General features: G+C 44.0%; 1 protein-coding gene across 1 annotated transcript in view; it reads left to right on the forward strand.

Moving 5' to 3' along the window:
• The window catches only part of FLT1 (fms related receptor tyrosine kinase 1), a 145,557-nt gene that overhangs the window by 97,827 nt on the left and 28,692 nt on the right, over window positions 1-19,038 (forward strand). The window contains exons 16-17 of the mRNA XM_034758694.1: window positions 3,956-4,062; window positions 15,804-15,939. Coding sequence (XP_034614585.1) covers window positions 3,956-4,062; window positions 15,804-15,939 — 243 coding nt within the window. The remainder of the gene's footprint in view (window positions 1-3,955; window positions 4,063-15,803; window positions 15,940-19,038) is intronic.

A 19,038-nucleotide genomic window follows, 5' to 3' on the forward strand; every position in this document is an offset into this window, starting at 1 on the left:
CCTCGTGAAATCTCTGTGGTCTCAGCAAGGGGACAATGGTCAAATGAAGAGTGATCCCTGCCATCATCCCCAAGCAGCTCATCATCTCCTGAACGACTGTCCCTCTTTTGAGGGATATGGAATTGTAGCCACTCACACAACTTTGGCTCGGAGGTTTGAGTCTGGGCTCAACTCTAGTTTTTACTGCATTCTTGAAAATGCATAGTGTACAATTTCTGCTGGTGTTACAGAAAATACTGACATTTTTGATCTGCATACAGTAGCTCGCCAAGTACAGTAGAGCATATGAAAGAAAGCCGGGCAAGTGCCTCGTGTCCATGGCTATGTTTAACAGGCTGGAAAAGTGGTTTGCAAAATAACCAGGAAGGAAACTGTCTGCTCTTTTTATTTCCTTTGAAAAAAAATTCTTATACTTACAGATAATACAATGTGTTATTTTTGTATCAGAAAGGGAAGAATGGACTGCGGAATCCAAGAGCGTTCTTTAAATAATCACAGTCCTTGTTTAGTTTGGAAGCCACACATGTAGGACAGTCTGTGGAAGACATGTAGCCATAAAAATGTCACTGTAAGCCATCAAATCACCTTCAGCTTAAGAACTGAATGGGAAATAATAGAATGAGTACAAATAGCAAATCAGAGTGAGGCACCTATACCTGGACAAAACGATCCTTTTAAATGATGCAGAAGATTTTCTGTGACTGTTTGCTGTGGAAGGAGTGAGTGCAAGTTATTTATTGCAGCTTACACTTAAGGGTCAGAGGGTCCTGTGGTACCTTTAAGACTAACAGAAGTATTGCATCTGAAGAAGTGAGGTTCATACCCACGAAAGCTTATGCTCCCAATACGTCTGTTAGTCCATAAGGTGCCACAGGACCCTCTGTTGCTTTTTACAGATTCAGACTAACATGGCTACACCTCTGATACTTAGGGGTCAGTTCAGCCACTTGTCACACTGCTCAGACCTCCAGTTGGAGAACCGTTTAATAAAGCCCTCTCATTAAAGTTCGGCTCTGCAGGTATTATGCACACTGCAGAGGGGTGTGTCTCAGTTAAGTAGCTAGTTTATGAAGGGGTAGGATGATGTAAGAAGGGGTATAGGTGTAAAAGAAGGAGATAGTTTTATAATTTATACCCCGTTAAATTCAGGCTTCCACCCAAATAAACAAACAATAATGTAGCTTTGTTTAAAGCTGCCTCTGAACAGCTTCATATGACTCTCAGAGATATGACAAAGGAACTATTAATTTGCTAGACTTTATTCAGTTGGTCTGAACTCATGACAATAGTTTGCTACTTACTTGTACATTTTTTATATTGACAAACACGTTATAGTAGCTTGTGCATAGGGGCCCAATCCAACACTCACTGAAGTCAATGGGAATGTTTTCCCTAACTATAATGGGAGGTGAAACTAGCCCATGGTTAGAAAACAGACTCTAATATTTTGTTTGTGTGGCTATGAAATAGATAGTCTCTCTGAGTGTATGGTGGGCGGTCATTAGTCTGCTTCCATGCTGCCTTGGGCTGTGTCTCAGACTGCCCAAGCTAAGCAGGGCTAGGTCAGATCAGATCAGTGCTTGGATGGAAAAGCCTTGGGAGCTGCTGGAAATGGTAGTGGTGTTTCTGGTTCAGTGCTGAACCAGGGGCACAGCGTGGCATGCACCATACTGCACTCATGGATGTGCTGCCTCACAGACGAAAGAGAAAATCGTCAGGATGAGAAGTGAAACTGACGTCCTAACTACCTGCGTTCACTACAGAGGCTGTGACTTCTTCACAAGAGTAGGGTTCTTAAATCTGCCAATTGAGCCGAATCCCAGCTTAGATAAGGATGTTCTACTGACCTAAGTTGTCCTTGCAGTTTCAAATGGATACACTCTCCTCCTTCATGTCACTTCTTAACAATTGCATAGCATACTGTAGCGGTGAAAAAGCTGCTGTGTTCCACTTCAGCTTGTGGGTGCCGTGATTTCTGTGTTAAGGAATCAAAGGGGTAACCGTGTTAGTCTGGATCTGTAAAAGCAGCAAAGAGTCCTGTGGCACCTTATAGACTAACAGACGTATTGGAGCATGAACTTTCATGGGTGAATACCCACAGGACTCTTTGCTGTGTTAAGGAATAGTGACAGACACTCTTTCCCCTCCAGCTGCTGCTAAATAAATGTCAGAAACTATTCCTTGTAACCTGCACAAGCACTGAGTCACGTTCACAGGATAAACAAGAATATGGATGTGTAAATACACAGTCTGGAGAAGGTCCTGTATTATGTTAAAGGACAAATAGTCTGCAGCTCAAAGCACATTTGTCATAATAACATTATAAAGGAAAGCGTCATTTGCATTGTATTTGAAATTGAGTTGCTTTTTTTAAGTACTCACACCTGAGAGAGATTAATCACATCCCAGGGTTTGGAAAAATAAATGCCTTGAATCTCAATTTGTAGTTGTATTCATATTTTTTATTTTGCTAGAACTTACTCTCATAGCTCCAATAGGGACATGCCTGAGGAGTCTTTTAAATATTGGACATGAGCAGGAATCTGATTATCACCTTCACAATTCCTGCATGGCAGACTTGTCACCGCTGCAGAAAACAATTCAAACACTGAACAAAGCTCTGCAGACTTGTTTAAAACTAGGCACCACATACCCCTTAGTTACCCTATCAGCCCACCAGTGAGACATCACTCCTTCTTTCAATTGTCAGATATGGTGCCAAATTTCAAAACTGCTGCAAGTGTGGCCAACTAAAAATGGTGAAATCATGCTCATAACTGCTGTGCCATGTCCCCTCTCTCTCTATCTGAAAGCTGTGCACTTGAGTCTGAATTGTGAGAGTATCACAATAAGTGACGGAGCGTGGGTTTTTGCATTTACTCCCAATAAGGGAGCGTATCATTGTGACATGATCACAGCATTTGCAAAACATTCTGCTGTGAAGACATTTTATGAGACCCGAAGAAACAGTATGAAATAAAAAATATCCAGAATAAAATTTCAAGCACCATCAGGAGATTGAATATTTTCCAGATTTAGTAGTTTTAATATTTTCTTCCTGCTCCCGTTTTTCTCATTTGTAATTTCTGCATTGATTTTGATCAACTCTCCCTACGCTCACTACGGGTATGTCTACACTGCAAATAAAAACCTGCGGCTGGCCCATGCCAGCTGACTCGGGCTGCCGGGCTGTTTCATTGCAGTATAGACTTCCAGGCTCAGGCTGGAGCCTGAGCTCCGGGGCCCTCCCACTCCCAGGAGTCCTAGAGCCCGGGCTTCAGCCCAAGCCCGGAAGTCTATACAGCAATGAAACAGACCCACAGCCTGAGCCCTCTGAGCCTGAGTCAGCTGGCAAGGGCCAGCTGTGGGTGTCTAACTGCAGCGCAGACCTACCCTAAGGGTGTGATCCTGCCAGCCATCACGTGGTATAGAGGGGGTGCTGCTTGGGAAGGCACATGTGGGATCTGACCCCGCACCACTGATGTCCGTGGGAGTCACACAAGAGGCTGTACAGGAACCACTGAGGGCCGAGACTGGTCATAGCTGGGGCAATGCTGCTAAGCTCTCCTCCCTGCAGTGGGAATAGAGAGCACAGCAACCAATTTCTTGAAAAACAGGTACTCCATCATCACATCTCTAATGTCACAGGCAAGTGAGCCATCTCTTAGCATTTTGCTGCCTGTCCTACGCTATCTCCCCAACCCTCAAAAAGGATTGAGCTCTGCGCTAGCAAGCTCTCCAGCAAGGGTGTCTAGAGTTTAATTTCAATGTGTGTATTGCAGTGGGTTTTGTCCAGGGGGTGAATTTTTCTAGGTTCTGAGAGCCGTTAACATCCCTGGAAAGGAAGTTGGTCGTTACTGATATGTTCTTCAGATACAGTTTAAATGCCCAGGGAAAGCAAAGTCTGCTGTTCGGAGTGTAGTTCCATAAAATGTTTGTTACTTCATTTCCCCAGGAACATCAGAGAGATCAAACCTGGAGCTAATAACTCTGACATGTACCTGTGTGGCTGCTACGCTCTTCTGGCTCCTATTAACGCTCTTTATACGCAAGCTAAAAAGGGTAAGAACAGTTGAATAATTACTATGCTTCCCCCTGCTCCACTTTTCGCACTGGTAATTGCTCTGGTTAGAAAATGTTCCTACTGCAAATGAGATTCATGAACATTACATTAATTTACCTGGTCCTCTACACCAGGTGCAAAGTGGGTGCAAAATGCTAATCACTTTGGACTGTAAATCACTACAGAAGGTGGAGTCTGGTGGCACCTTAAAGACTAACAGATGCATCCGAAGAAGTGAGGTTTTTACTCACGAAAGCTTATGCCCAAATAAATCTGTTAGTCTTTAAGGTGCCACCAGACTCCTTGTTGTTTTTGTAGATACAGACTAACACGGCTACCCCCTGATACAGAAGGTGCAAAGCAGGAGTGAATCAGCTGCTAAGGTCTAGAGCCTCAAAGATGTTTACACACACAACTCCCGTTGATGTCAGCCGAAGTGAGGCTATGTCTACACTACCGACCTGCAGCTGTGCTGCTGTAAGGTCTTTCATGTAGCTGCTCTATCCTGCTGGCATAATTAAACCATCCCTAATGAGCAGTGGTAGCTATGTTGGCAGGAGAGTGTCTCCCGCTGACATAACGCTGTCAACACTGGTACTTCTGTCGGTGAAACTTATGTCAGTCAGGGGTGTGTTTTTTTCACACCCCTGACTGACAAAAGTTTTGCCGACAAAAATGCTGGTGTAGACACCTTTGAGGATCTAGGCCTAAGTGCCTGCGAATGTTGACTCTTCAGGGTAAATAGAAAAACAGGGTCTGGAAAGGCCGGGTCTTTGCACTGGTGTAACTATGTCACTTAGGGCTGTGATTTTTTTTTACTGAAATAGGTGTACCAGTACAACCTCTACCATGGATGCAGTAATACCAGGATAAAAGGTGCCTTGTACTGGTGTAACTTATTCCCCTTCCCTCAGAGGAGTAGCTACACTGGTATAAAGCATTTTTATATCAATATAACTGTGTCCAAAAGCCTTGTCTGCACTACGGGTTATTTCGGTATAACTTACGGCACTCAGGGGTGTGAATAATCCACACCCCTGAGAGACGTAAATTATACTGACCTAAGCACTGGTGTAGATAGCGCTATGTCATCGGGACATAGCTACTGCCTCTCGCGGAGGCAGGAGTTATTAAGCCGACAGGAGAGTTCTCTCCTATCGGCTTAGAGTGTCTCCACCACAAGTGGCGCAGCATTGCAGCTGCACCAATGTAAGTGCTGTACTGTAGATGTAGCCTAAGGGAAGTTGTACCCCTTGTGTGTGTAGAAAAGCACTAAGGCCACTTTACAGAGATCTGGAAGTGTAAAGCACTAAGGTCACTTTACAGAGATCTGGCAGTGTAAAAGGGCCTTAGTGTAAACTTAAAATGTACTTTGTGCCCACTTTAGGGCCCCTTTACACTGCCACGTGGTGTAAAGTAATCTTAGGCCTTGGCTACACTTGCAGCTGTACAGCGCTGTGAGGTAAACCTGTCTTCGTACAGCTTAGTAGGGAAAAGCGCTGCAGTCTGTCCACACTGACAGCTGCCAGCGCAGTGGCGTGGCCACACTTGCAACATTTGCAGCTGTGTTGGGAGCGGTGCATTATGGGCAGCTATCCCAGCATTCATGTGGCTGCAACGTGCTTTTCAAAACGGGAGGGTGGGGGGTGGAGTGTGACAAGGAGTGTGGGTGGGAGAGAGTGCTTTTTGGAGCGTTTCAGCACTCTATTTTGCAAGTTCCAAACTCCCGGCCCCCTGCTCATTCATTCACTCACTCAAAGCAAACATCAAACTGTTTGCTTTTTCTCTGTGGTACGAGCTTTGAAACCGGCACTTCCGCATTCCTGCAGCCGGTCACAACAATGGACAGGATTGGCCACTTGACAAGGTGATCAGTACAGTGCTGCAGGTTGATTCCTGGTACACACTCACAGGGGAGAGTTGTAGCCATGCCGCTGTATCGCTTATGCTTCTCCAGGAGGTGGAGTACCTGCAGCGGTGTACTCAGGGAGATACAGCGCTGCAAGTGCCCTGCCAGTGTGGACGGGGAGTGAGTTACAGCGCTGAAGGAGGCTTTACAGTGCTGTAACTTGCAAGTGTAGCCAAGGCCTTAGTTTAACTGAGGCCATGTCTATGCTATAGAGGCTATGCCGGCATAGCTATGGTGCTGTAGCTATGTTGGCATAATCCTGTAGTGTAGACTCTGCCTATACCGATGGAAGAGGTTTTTATGTCGCTGTAGGAACTCCACCTCCCAACGACGGTAACTAGGTTGACAGAAGCATTTTCCCATTGACCTAGCTGTGGCCACATTGGGGGTTAGATTGGCACAGCTACATCTCTATGGAGTTGTGACCCAGTGGTGCCTAGTGCAGCCCACACTGGAAATGCCAAGGTCAGGGCAGGCTGCAAAAGGGAGAGCAGATACTCCCAAGGCTGGTGAGTAACACTGAAGTTAAACTCCCCAACCAATCATAAACTGTGCTTGTGATCCCCCACACTGGTTATCAAGCAACAACAACAACAAAAAAATCACACAGCTTCCTTATTGCATTCCAGTTCTCTGGCTCCCAATCAGCAGCTAAGTCCAGTATAGTGAGAAGTTGTTTTAAAACTCTGTTCACTATACAAAATGTTCTTCTGATCCCAAAGGGTCAGCCATATTGCCAGGTCAATATTAGATTGGATCTTACCCAAAATACCATGCTGCCAGCCAATCCTTTAGTGTCTAAAACTAAAGGTTTATTATAAAGAAAAAAGAAAGAACAAGAAGAGAGATGTCACATGGTAAAGCAGTCACATACATACAAAGACTTCAAAGTCCATATATCAGGTTCCTAGCAGTATTGGTGAGTTTTCTGGCTTGAAAGTCCCTCTGGAATACATTCACAGCTTGGAGACGTCATTCAGTCCTTTGTTCAGAGCTCCAGTTTGTAGCAAAGTTCCTCCAGAGGTAAGAAGCGGGACTGAAGACAAAATGGAGATGCTGCAGCTGCTTTATATATTCCTTTTGCCTTGTGGCTTGTACTTCCTTTGTTCCAAACACAAGCTGTCTAGCACATGGTATGGAAAAACCTTCGAGTTCTGTCCATAGGCATGCCCTTACATGCCTTGCTGAGTTATAAGGTGTAGTTGCTGGTTCCTTTCAATGGGTTCATTATATAGTTGATGGCCTTTGATGGGCCATCAAGCTGGCTCAGTGCTGATGCCATTCTGTCTGAGGGTGTCACCCAGAGACACAGCACAAGTTTAGAAATACAGATATGCCCTACATATCTATAACTCATAATACAAAGGTGATACACACATAAAAACAAGATTATCAGACTTGGCAAATTATAACATTTTCGCAGATACCTTACATGGCATATCTGGCACAACTCATTGCAATTTTACAACATTGGTATTCACGGACAGCTGCAGTAGCACAGGAGCCTGCAAACAGAGCTGTAAACAGGGGAGTTTGAGTGGGAGTTTGCAAGGGGAGTTTGCAAGGGGAGACTAAGCGAGGCAGGCAGAGGAACAGACAGGCTAGTGAAGGGAGTGTGTGGTGTTCTGGCAGTGTTTTGGTGCTCGTTGGGTTTTTTTTTTTTTTTTTTTTTGCTGTGGGTAGTGGTGTTTTGGTTTGGTTTGTGTTTCTTGGACTAAACAGGATTTAGAGGGGAAGGCTATGACAGATACAGAGGCAGCAGTGGAAGACACAATGAAGATGACTGGATGTGGAAGCTGCAGCATGTATATGATCCTGAAGGGGATACCTGAAAAGAGTTTTGTCTGCATGAAGTGCTGCCTGATAGAGCTGATGGAAGAAAAGATCCGAGGATTGGAGATGCAGGTGGAAACTCTGGTTGAGTTTGGAAGGGGATTCGAGCAGATGATGGAGCAAAAACACGAGGAGGCTGAAGGGCAAAGCTCAGACTTGCAGATGGAAGCAGGACCAAAGAACTCTGAGGGGAGACTGCTGGGTGAGGAAAGTGGACAGTGGAAGCATGTGACTAAGAGAACCAGGCAGAGGAAAAGACGGGCTAGTGAAGGAGAAATAGAGCTCAGGAACAGGTTTGCAGAGTTGGAAAATGAAGAAGGGGCACAGCAGGTGACCACTGAAGGTGAGAGGGCAAGGAAGAAGAGAAGAGTAGCTAGTCCTATAGGAAGAGGGGAAGAGTCAATGGAGATAACACCACCAAATATGAGCCCCAGGAGGATATGGGATGGGTTGCAGAGGATTGCAAGGGAGAATAGGAATTGAGAGGACTTGCAGCCAGAGGGAACAGGGGATAGACCAGAGAATCGCACCATCACCAGGAAAAGGCAGGTCTACGTGATTGGGGACTCCTTACTGAGAAGAATAGACAGGCCTGTAACCAGAGCTGATCCAGAGAACAGAAGGGTGTGCTGTCTGCTGGGTGCTAAGATACAGGACATGGACCTGAGGCTGAAGAGGATCCTAACGGGAGCGGGGAAAAAAATCCATTGATTGTCCGTCATGTGGGAACAAATGATACAGCTAGATTCTCGCTGGAATGTATCAAGGTAGACTATGCCAGGCTGGGAAAGACGCTTAAGGAAATCGAGGCTCAGGTTATCTTCAGTGGGATTCTGCCTGTTCCTCGAGAAGGGAAACAAGGTGTGACAAGATTATGACAATCAACTGATGGCTTAGGCAGTGGTGCTATAAGGAGGGCTTTGGGATGTATGGCCATTGGGAAGCATTCATGGATGGAGGACTGTTCTCTCGAGATGGACTTCACCTCAGTAGGGAGGGAAATAGACTTCTAGGGTGGAGGCTGGCACAACTGATTAAGAGAGAAAGTTTAAAGAAACTAGGAATTTGGGGGAGATGGTTAGGAGATGTCCAGGTAATCTCCACGCCAGATTTTAACATTGAGAGGGAAGAAAACGAAGTAAGAAAGGATACAGCCATGGGTAGGAGAATGGACATAAGGAGGAAGGGTAGTGTAGATACCAGTCTAATAGGTGATACTGGTGGTAGAATGTCTGTGCCTAATTGGGTAAAGAATGTGAGTGAAGCCAAACAGCAAAAAATAAGATGTTTGTACACCAATGCGAGGAGCCTAGGTAACAAAATGGAGGAACTAGAGTTACTGATGCAGGAAGTGAAACCAGATATTATAGGGAATGGATAACAGAAATATGGTGGAATAGTAGTCATGACTGGAGTACAGGTATTGAAGGGTGTGTGCTGTTTAGGAAAGACAGAAATAAAGGCAAAGGTGGTGGAGTAGCATTGTATATCAATGGTGAGATAGACTGTAAAGAAATAAGAAGTGATGGAATGGATAAGACAGTCTGTCTGGGTAAAAATCACATGGAGAAGAAAGCTACTAGAGCCTCCCCTGGGATAGTGCTTGAGGTGTGCTATAGACCACTGGGATCTGATTTGGATATGGATAGAGACCTCTTTATAATGAAGTAAATACTAATGGGAATTGTGTGATCATGGGAGACTAACTTCCCAGATATAGACTGGAGGACAAGTGCTAGTAATAATAATAGGGCTCAAATTTTCCTGGATGTGATAGCGGATGGATTCCTTCACCAAGTAGTTGCTGAACCAACAAGAGGGAATGCCATTTTAGATTTGGTTTTGGTGAGTAGTGAGGACTCCATAGAAGAAATGGGTGTAGGGAACAACCTTGGTTCGAGCAATCATGAGCTAATTCAGTTCAAACTAAATGGAAGGATAAACAAAAATAGATCTGTGACTAGGGTTTTTGATTTTAAAAGGGCTAACTTAAAAAAATTAAGGGAATTAGTTAGGGAAGTGGATTTGACTGAAGAAATTGTGGATCTAAAGGCGGAGGAGGCCTGGAATTACTTCAAGTCAAAGTTGCAGAAACTATCAGAAGCTTGCATCCCAAGAAAGGGGAAAAAATTCATAGGCAGGAGTTGTAGACCAAGCTGGATGAGCAAGCATCTCAGAGAGGTGATAAAGCAAAAAGCCTACAAGGAGTGGAATATGGGAGGGATTAGCAAGGAAAGCTACCTTATTGAGGTCAGAACATGTAGGGATAAAGTGAGAAAGGCCAAAAGCCATGTAGAGTTGGACCTTTCAAAGGGAATTAAAACCAATAGTAAAAGGTTCTATAGCCATATAAATAAGAAGAAAACAAAGAAAGAAGAAGTGGGACCACTAAACACTGAGGATGGAGTGGAGGTTAAGGATAATCTAGGCGTGGCCCAATATCTAAACAAATACTTTGCCTCAGTCTTTAATGAGGCTAATGAGGAGTTTAGGGATAATGGTAGGATGACATGGAGGTAGATATTACCACATCCGAGGTAGAAGCCAAACTCGAACAGCTTAATGGGACTAAATCAGGGGGGGCCCAGATAATCTTCATCCAAGAATATTAAAGGAACTGGCACATGAAATTGCAAGCCCATTCGCAAGAATTTTTAATGAATCTGTAAACTCAGGGGTTGTAGCGTAGGACTGGAGAATTGCTAACATAGTTCCTATTTTTAAGAAAGGGGGGAAAAGTGATCCAGGTAACTACAGTGTTAGTTTGACATCTGTAGTATGCAAGGTCTTGGAAAAAAATCTGAAGGAGAAAGTAGTTAAGGACATTGAGGTCAATGGTAATTGGGACAAAATACAACATGGTTTTACAAAATGTAGATTGTGCCAAACCAACCTGATCTCCTTCTTTGAGAAGGTAACAGATCTTTTAGACAAAGGAAACGCAGTGGATCTAATTTACCTCGATTTCAGTAAGGCATTTGATACAGTTCCACATGGGAAATTATTAGCTAAATTGGAAAAGATGGTGATCAATATGAAAATTGAAAGTTGGATAAGGAACTGGTTAAATGGGAGACTACAACGGATCATACTGAAAGGTGAACTGTCAGGCTGGAGGGAGGTTACTAGTGGAGTTCCTCAGGGATCAGTTTTGGGACCAATCTTTTTATTATTAACCTTGGCACAAAAAGTGGGAAAGTGCTAATAAAGTATGCGGATGACACAAAGCTGGGAAGTATTGCCAATACAAAGAAGGACCGGGATATCATACAGGAAGATCTGGATGACCTTGTAAACTGAAGTAATAGTAATAGGATAAAATTTAATAGTGAAAGTGCAAGGTCATGCATTTAGGGATTAATAACAAGAATTTTTGTTATAAGCTGAGGATGCATCAGTTGGAAGTAACAGAGGAGGAGAAGGACCTTGGAGTATCGGTTGATCACAGGAGGACTATGAGCCACCAATGTGATATGGCCATGAAAAAATCTAATGCGGTCTTGGGATGCATCAGGCGAGGTATTTCCAGTAGAGATAAGGAGGTATTAGTACCGTTATACAAGGCACTGGTGAGACCTCATCTGGAATACTGTGTGCAGTTCTGGTCTTCCATGTTTAAGAAGGATGAATTCAAACTGGAACAGGTACAGAGAAGGGCTACTAGGATGATTCAAGGAATGGAAAACCTGTCTTATGAAAGGAGACTCAAAGAGCTTGGCTTGTTTAGCCTAACCAAAAGAAGGCTGAGGGGAGATATATTTGCTCTAAATAAATATATCAGAGGGATACATACCAGGGAGGGAGAGGAAATATTTAAGCTCAGTACCAATGTGGACACAAGAACAAATGGCTATAAACTGGCCATCAGGAAGTTTAGACTTGAAATTAGATGAAGGTTTCTAACCATCAGAGGAGTGAAGTTCTAGAACAGCCTTCCAAGGGGAGCACTAGGGACAAAAGACATATCTGGCTTCAAGACTGAGCTTGATAAGTTTATGGAGGGGATGGTATGATGGGATACCCTAATTTTGGCAATTAATTGATCTTTGACTATTAGCGGTAAATATGCCCAATGGCCTGTGATGGGATGTTAGATGGGGTGGGATTGGAGTTACTACAGAGAATTCTTTCCTGGGCGTCTGGCTGGTAAGTCTTGCCCACATACTCAGGGTTTAGCTGATTGCCATATGTGGAGTCGGGAAGGAATTTTCCTCCAGGGCAGATTGGCAGAGGCCCTGGGGGTTTTTCGCCTTCCTTTACGGCATGGGGCATGGGTCACTTGCTGGAGGATTCTCTGCACCTTGAAGTCTTTAAACCACGATTTGAGGACTTCAATAGCTCAGACATAGGTTAGGGGTTTGATACAGGAGTGGGTGGGTGAGATTCTGTGGCCTGCGTTGTGCAGGAGGTCAGACTAGAGACGATCATAATGGACCCTTCTGACCTTAAAGTCTATGATTCTATGATAATATCCTAAAGTGTCTCCCAGATTCTATACAATATCACTAGGGTGTGTAACATTTCATACCCTTGAACAATGTAGCTATGTCAAATTTTAAGTGTAGACCACTCAGGCCTACAGTCTTTATGTCTGAGCAAATTCAGGCAAATCAAGTCAAGGTCTGACTACAAGACGTTGCTTCTTCTACTCCTGAGGGAATTCTGTGGCACTGCGCAATGCAGAATTTTGCAGAAATTAATGTCCGTGCAGAATTTCCTTTCCCCCCACAGAAATGAGCTGCAGTGCTGCTGGGCTGTCACTAGGGACCACTGGACTCAGCAGAGCCCAGCTCACACATAGAAGACACTGCTGGTGGGAGGGAGAGGGAGCTAGAGGGTTCCTGGCAGCTGCAGTTCCCAGCATGCCCTGAGGGAAGGAGAAGGCGGCACACAGGAAATTCTGTGCAAGCCTGGGACTGAGCATCAGGCTGTTTCTCCCTCTGGATCCTTAGGCTTTGTGGGGGAGGGTGTGTGGGTGTCTGGGCAAGGGGGCGTTCCACGGCGGGGCTCTGAGGGAGGAGGTGCAGGTATCTGGCTGAAGGGCCCTGTGGCTGGGCTCCGGGGAGGAGGCGGTGCGGGTATCTGGGCAAGGGGGGGCCGTGACTGGGGAGAGGGCTTGAGTGTATTGCTGGGTGAGGCACCATGGCTGGGCTCTGGTGGGGGAGGGGTTGTGGGTGTCTAGCCCGCCGGCTGGGCTCTGGGGGCTGGGGGGAAGGAAGGGGGCAGGAACTGGGTTGTGGTAGGGGTTTCTTTAACTCTCTACTCCCAGGGGAATTTTTGTTTGTGTCTGTATTGTTACAGACATGCTTGCTGACAGGTATTTTGAAATAAATATGATATGATTATGTAGTGTTATTTTGACAAATAAAATTTGCAGAATTTTAAAATATTGTGTGCAGCATTTGTAATTTTTTGGCGCAGAATGCCCCCAGGAGTACTCTGCAGCCCATGCCTAAAAAAACATGATCTTAGGACAGGTCTGCACTACAAACTTATATCAGTATAACTACATCGCTCAGGGGTGTGAAAAAGCCACACCCCTGAGTGTCGTAGTTCTACCGCCCTAACCGCTGCGCTGGTGTAAGCAGTGCTATGTCTGCAGGAGAGCTTCTCCCATCAACATAGTTACTGCCTTTCAGGGAAGTGGAATAACTACACTGATGGGAGAAGCTCTCCCATTGGCGTAGTAGCATTTTCACTTAAGCGCTACAGCAGTGCAGCAGCACTGATGCAGTCTATTAAGTATAGACCTGCCCTGAGGCAATTTAAGGCCCAGTGCTGCATTTTGTTCTGGACACTGAAAACTGCCATTGATTTTGTGAGAATGCAGGGCTAGACCTTTAAAACCATTGTTTCAGTCACTGTATTTCAATGTGTATTCTCCTTCTCTTTCCACCCCAGCACCACACACACACACACACACACACACAAATAAAGAGAACCCGGCACGTTTAAGTCTAGCAAAAAGGAGAGTGAGGAGACAAGGGAAATATAATGGACTACAAATAGATAAAGAGATCTTATAAAGGGGATAAGGACCAATTATTCCCACATGTCATTATGGACAGAATAATTAGTAATGGACTAAACAACAGTTGGGAAATGGTTAAGTATTATAAATAAAATTTGCAGAATTTTAAAATATTGCTACCAGTCTGGACACTCACATGCCACAAAACCAGGGAGGCCAATTTCTAGGTAACATAGTAAAGGCCTCTTCCCATTCAAAGGTTTCCATTCAGGATTCTCTATTTAAGGCTAAGTTTCTGTTATAAATCCCTAGTCTTAAAGATTTATGGCTGGAATATAAAAATTAGCTCTAAGCTACGACTTCATATTTAGGGCTCAGGCAGAAATGTGGCAGCTACAGCAGCTACCACATCAAAAACAATTTCATGCTGTCAGAGAAATAGAGCATCTTCTTAAAGTCATGCGCACACACACCCCGACATGTATTTGCTCTGTGTCACACTTTTACTTCCACTTTTACTACAAATATAGGGCTGAATCTCCAACAGTGCCCAGGATTTGGTGCTCAGTGCAGCCAAGGAGAGAGAAGGCAGTTCTATGCCATGTAACTGCTCCTTTGATCCTGGGAGTGATATGACAGCCTAAGAGCTGTTTCTAAGTTGTGCCAGCTGGAGAAGTGCAATGAGGATCAGCTGGTGCACCATGTGCCCTGGCCCTTCCCCATCCCTGCCCAGGCACACCCTCTCTGTAGAAAGCAGCAGCAGGTCAGAAGCAAATATTGCAGACTTTGTGCCACTCAAGGATTCCCCTACTTTGGAGGAATCCTCAGTTGTCCTTTTAGGGAAGTTTACAGGGTGTTTTGGACACAGCACAAGAGTCAGGAAGTTACCCATAATTTTCAACATGCTTCTTTCCTGAGGTCTTCCTACTTACAGTGTGTGCATTTTCCCTTTTAAGCAATGTAGTGAAAACGTTTTCAGGAAGGAGGACAATTCCTGGCAATGGAGGAGGTGAGCTGCAAGCTGCAGAGCAGCTTGAGTAGGAATTGGAAGTATGTGGATGTGGGTGTAAGATGTAGGCGACAATAGTCTATTGCTGTTTTGGCATGGCTAGATGGAAAGCACCCTGATGCTCATTTCCATGAAGCTTGCACAACTTCCAGCCCATAGCCATGAAGACAGACTTTATACAGGCCGAGATTTTCCCTTTGCCACACAAATACAAGCGCTTCCTATGACTATGCAGAAATCTAGCTGAGGTTATTGGTAACTCTGCATGCTCACAAAAGAAAATAGGTTTCAAAATGCAAACTGATGTACAGCTATAAACCTTTAGAAGGAATGTGATTCCTTACATTTCTCATGGGAAGGCAGCAATTTGGTTTGGGGAGGATGCTTTTCTGGGTCGAAATCTCATTAAGAATTTCTGAGTATTTGAAAACTGTAACATACAGTTCAGTACAGACTAAGTCTAAGTCTTGCACAGCTCAAACCACATCTGACCTTTCTCTGTTGAAGTCACAAAAGAAAAAAACACTGACAGTTGAACTCCCATCTGTTGCACGTACAAATGGTGGAGGAGAGGAGTGGGGGTGGCAGAGGGGTTGTCGGGAGATGGTTTTTTGGGGGGAGGGGAGGTTGTACAATCATTCAGCAAAAGTTATTTTCAGCAATGGTGTTGAGTCCGTTTCTGAAAATACTTCTTACTTCTTTAAAGTACAGAGTCTATATCCCATGGCAATTATTTGCGTGAGAATTCATATGGATTTAATTGGAGAAACTGACAGCATTATGTATGAGAAAAAGGAGGAGGAAGGGCTGGTATAAAAATAAAAATGTCACAACATTAAATAACAGAATTTTTAACTGATTTTATATTGGAGTGTGAAACATACGTCCTTATGGGGGGAGGTGCTTTATGTGCATCTGTCAGATCTAATCAACTTGCAAGCCTTGACCAAAACCAGAAGCTGCTGCCCACTACTGTTTTCCATCTGGTGGTGACTTTGAAATGTTCTTGATTTCCTAGCCTTATTCTTCTGAAATAAAGACCAATTACCTGTCAATCATAATGGATCCTGATGAAGTCCCCTTAGATGAACAATGTGAACGTCTTCCATTTGATGCCAGCAAGTGGGAGTTTGCAAGGGAAAGGCTGAAACTAGGTAATATGCTTGTTACGGTATTAACACACAGCACATTGCCTTTGTGTTTATCAGACTAGATGTGTTTGTAATTAGAGCCTACAGACAGGCAGCTGACCATGTATTGCAGTTCTGCAGGGCAACTCTACACTTGATTGTTAGTGAGCTGTTATTGTTCTTCAGGTGAATTATCATCAAGATCTAAAATTGCTATTACCTGGCTTTCCGTATGATTAGACTCCAGCAGTGGAGTACTTTTAGTCGTTTTATCTGTAGTACACATAGGGCTGCTTTGTATTTCTTAGGAACTGAGATACTATAGAACATAAAATAAAAACAAAGGCCAAGATTTTCAAACCTGGGAGCCTAAAATTAGTTTCCTGAGTCCATTCTGAAGCATCTAAATAAGTGGCCAATTGCAAAGGTGCTGAGCACCCAGTAGTCCCTCCTGAAATTAATGGGAGCTTTATTAGTAGTACTGTTATTTAGAAGTATTACAGCAATGCCTAAGAGTATGTCTACACTGCAATTAGACACCTGTGCCTGGCCCATGCCAGCTGATTCAGGCTTGCAGGGCTCAGGCTAATGGGCTGTTTAGTTGTGTACATGTTCGGGCTCAGGCTGCAGCCCGAGCTCTGGGACCTCCTAGAGTCCCACCTCACACTTATTTATTGTATTTATTCATCTACTGATGAAAACGCTATACAAGACTTAGGTATTGTTATTTAGGAGCCTAACTATGGACTCAGGAGTCTAACCTTAGGCATCCATCTTTCCCATAGCCTAATTCAATTCTCACTTACCAAGGGGCAACTGCCTGTGCAAATGAGGGCAGAAATGAGCCCATATTGTCCTCTTTGAGTTTTCCTCTAACCCACTCTGTTTTACTTCTTTTCTTCAAATTTATAAAAAGACCTATTGGTGTTTCTCCTATGCATGGGACACCTATCCCATACATTAAAATGCACAATAGGAGATAACAGAAACGACTGGCCATGCCTAAATAAATATCCATAGAACCTTCCATCCCCTAGCCATCCAGTCTTCAAATGCCTGAGTGGAAACAAAACCTGGGTTTTGAAGTACTCCTTTAAGTTGAAGGAGTCTGAGCTCCGGCAGACCATGGGAAGGCGCAAATTGCAAAGTTGAGAACATCCTGCTGGCAGCTCTCAACCTCCAACTCCAGCGTCAGCACTGATCTCAGTTATGGCAACATGGCCACATGTCCTTTCAGTCACAAATTAGACGTCAGCCAATCCAAGGTGCTAAGGTGACAGTGGCTGACACACTGTGGACTGAATCAGGGACCTCCACAACTAAAAGCATGAGTTGCTACAGCTTGAGCTAAAGATACATGGATCTCTAGCTGGGGCTGTAACAAACTCACACTTTCTGGGGCTTTGGCACAGAGGAAGATCTGTGCATATCCAGCCATACATTCACCAGTGCGTTGCACTAGCACACAATTCAGATCTCACTTAATTTATCTGCTATACAGGGTGCAGGGTGAGCAGTATGTGAATAAGTACAGCCAAAATATTTAAATGGTAATTTTTAACACCTGTACATTATTTTGTGAATGCCGAAGCATAAAATCTTGTTGGGAGTCTCCTCGTCTGTGAAAAGGTCTTAGTGCATCAAGAGTTCAATGTGCATAAACTACATGGAAAGAATCAAGTAGAAATAGAAAATTTGTTAGTCTCTAAGGTGCCACAAGTACTCCTGTTCTTCTTCTTTCTAAAGTTCTCTGAAATTCCAAGGAAAATTTGTCTGAAATGGGTTTTTTTTTTTTTTTTTAGAGAGGTTTGGAGGTGAGCTGTGAAAAGTAAAAAGAGAACAGGGAATTAGTTAAAATTGAAAGAACTGGTGTAAACAACTGGTGTAAACAAAAAATATTGACAATGAATGAGAACCAGATTCTGAAAAGTTGGGTCAGCAAGGTATGTTAGGTTAGCACATGCATAGGTGCCATTTACATGGCAGTTAGCCCAACCTTTCAATGACCCTGGCAGCTCTGCAGGGGAATAATCTCATAAACTTGAATAGTTCTTGTATAGTTTCTTCCAATACCAGACGTGTGTGTCTTCCCTTTCTAGCTATTTGTCTTCAGCCTGGATAGTTATTGTAACCAGTGTGAAGAGATTCTCTCTGTTTATATCTCAGTTGCCTTATGTTCCTCATCCATTAGTCCATATTATTGATGTAACATCCATACAAAGGTGTAGGAGGACTTCCTCCTCACCCCCTGAGGCTACAAGTGTTACAGAAACCAATCCATACTAACTCCATTGAATTCAGGGGACATCCTCCCAATTTAGATGAATGGAAATGAAATTAAATGCTAGCCCCTAAATTAGATTGTAAAACTCTGGTGCATTAAGGCAAATGGCTGTGTTTAGTTACAGCCCTGTACCTTTAACATTGATATAATTTTGTATCTTATGACCTTACCACTGGTGGTGATCAATCATAATTTAGGGCATCCATTAAAGTGCTAAAGTTGTGATAGAGGGACCCATTGTAATTATTGCCACTGATGCACCAGGCAGAGTAAAGATTCAGAAATCTATGTAGTAACCAATTTCATTAGTTACGCCAGGGGTTGGCAACGTTTGCACGCGCCGCTTCCCGCCGCCCCCATTGGCCCGGGACAGCGAACCGCGGCCAGTGGGGGCCACGATCAGCCGAACCTGCCGCGTCAGCAGGTAAATAAAACTGGCCCAGCCCGCCAGGGTGCTTACCCTGGCGAGCCATGTGCCGAACGTTGCCGACCCCTGAGTTACGCACTCCTACTATGCACTATAAAACTATTCTCTAACTCTGCCAGAAATGAGTGAGTTTCCCACATTGTTTTTAACACACTGAACTTTCATATTTATCAATAATTTAAAACAGGAATCCTCTAACACAGAGCAACAGAACATCTGGAATGTGTCAAATGAATTGTGCATGTTCACTGAATGCCTCTTTGAAACTCCTGAGTTCCCAGCTCCTAAGAGGCAACAGCATATAGCAAGAATAACTTGTGGATTAGCCTCTGCCTGCACTCTCCATTAGCACCGTGCTCCAGCAAAGTGACATGCACATGACAACGTGACAACTCACATACTTGAAGTTAGA

Source organism: Trachemys scripta, chromosome 1 (assembly GCF_013100865.1).
Source record: "Trachemys scripta elegans isolate TJP31775 chromosome 1, CAS_Tse_1.0, whole genome shotgun sequence".
NCBI classification, from domain to species: Eukaryota; Metazoa; Chordata; order Testudines; family Emydidae; genus Trachemys; species Trachemys scripta.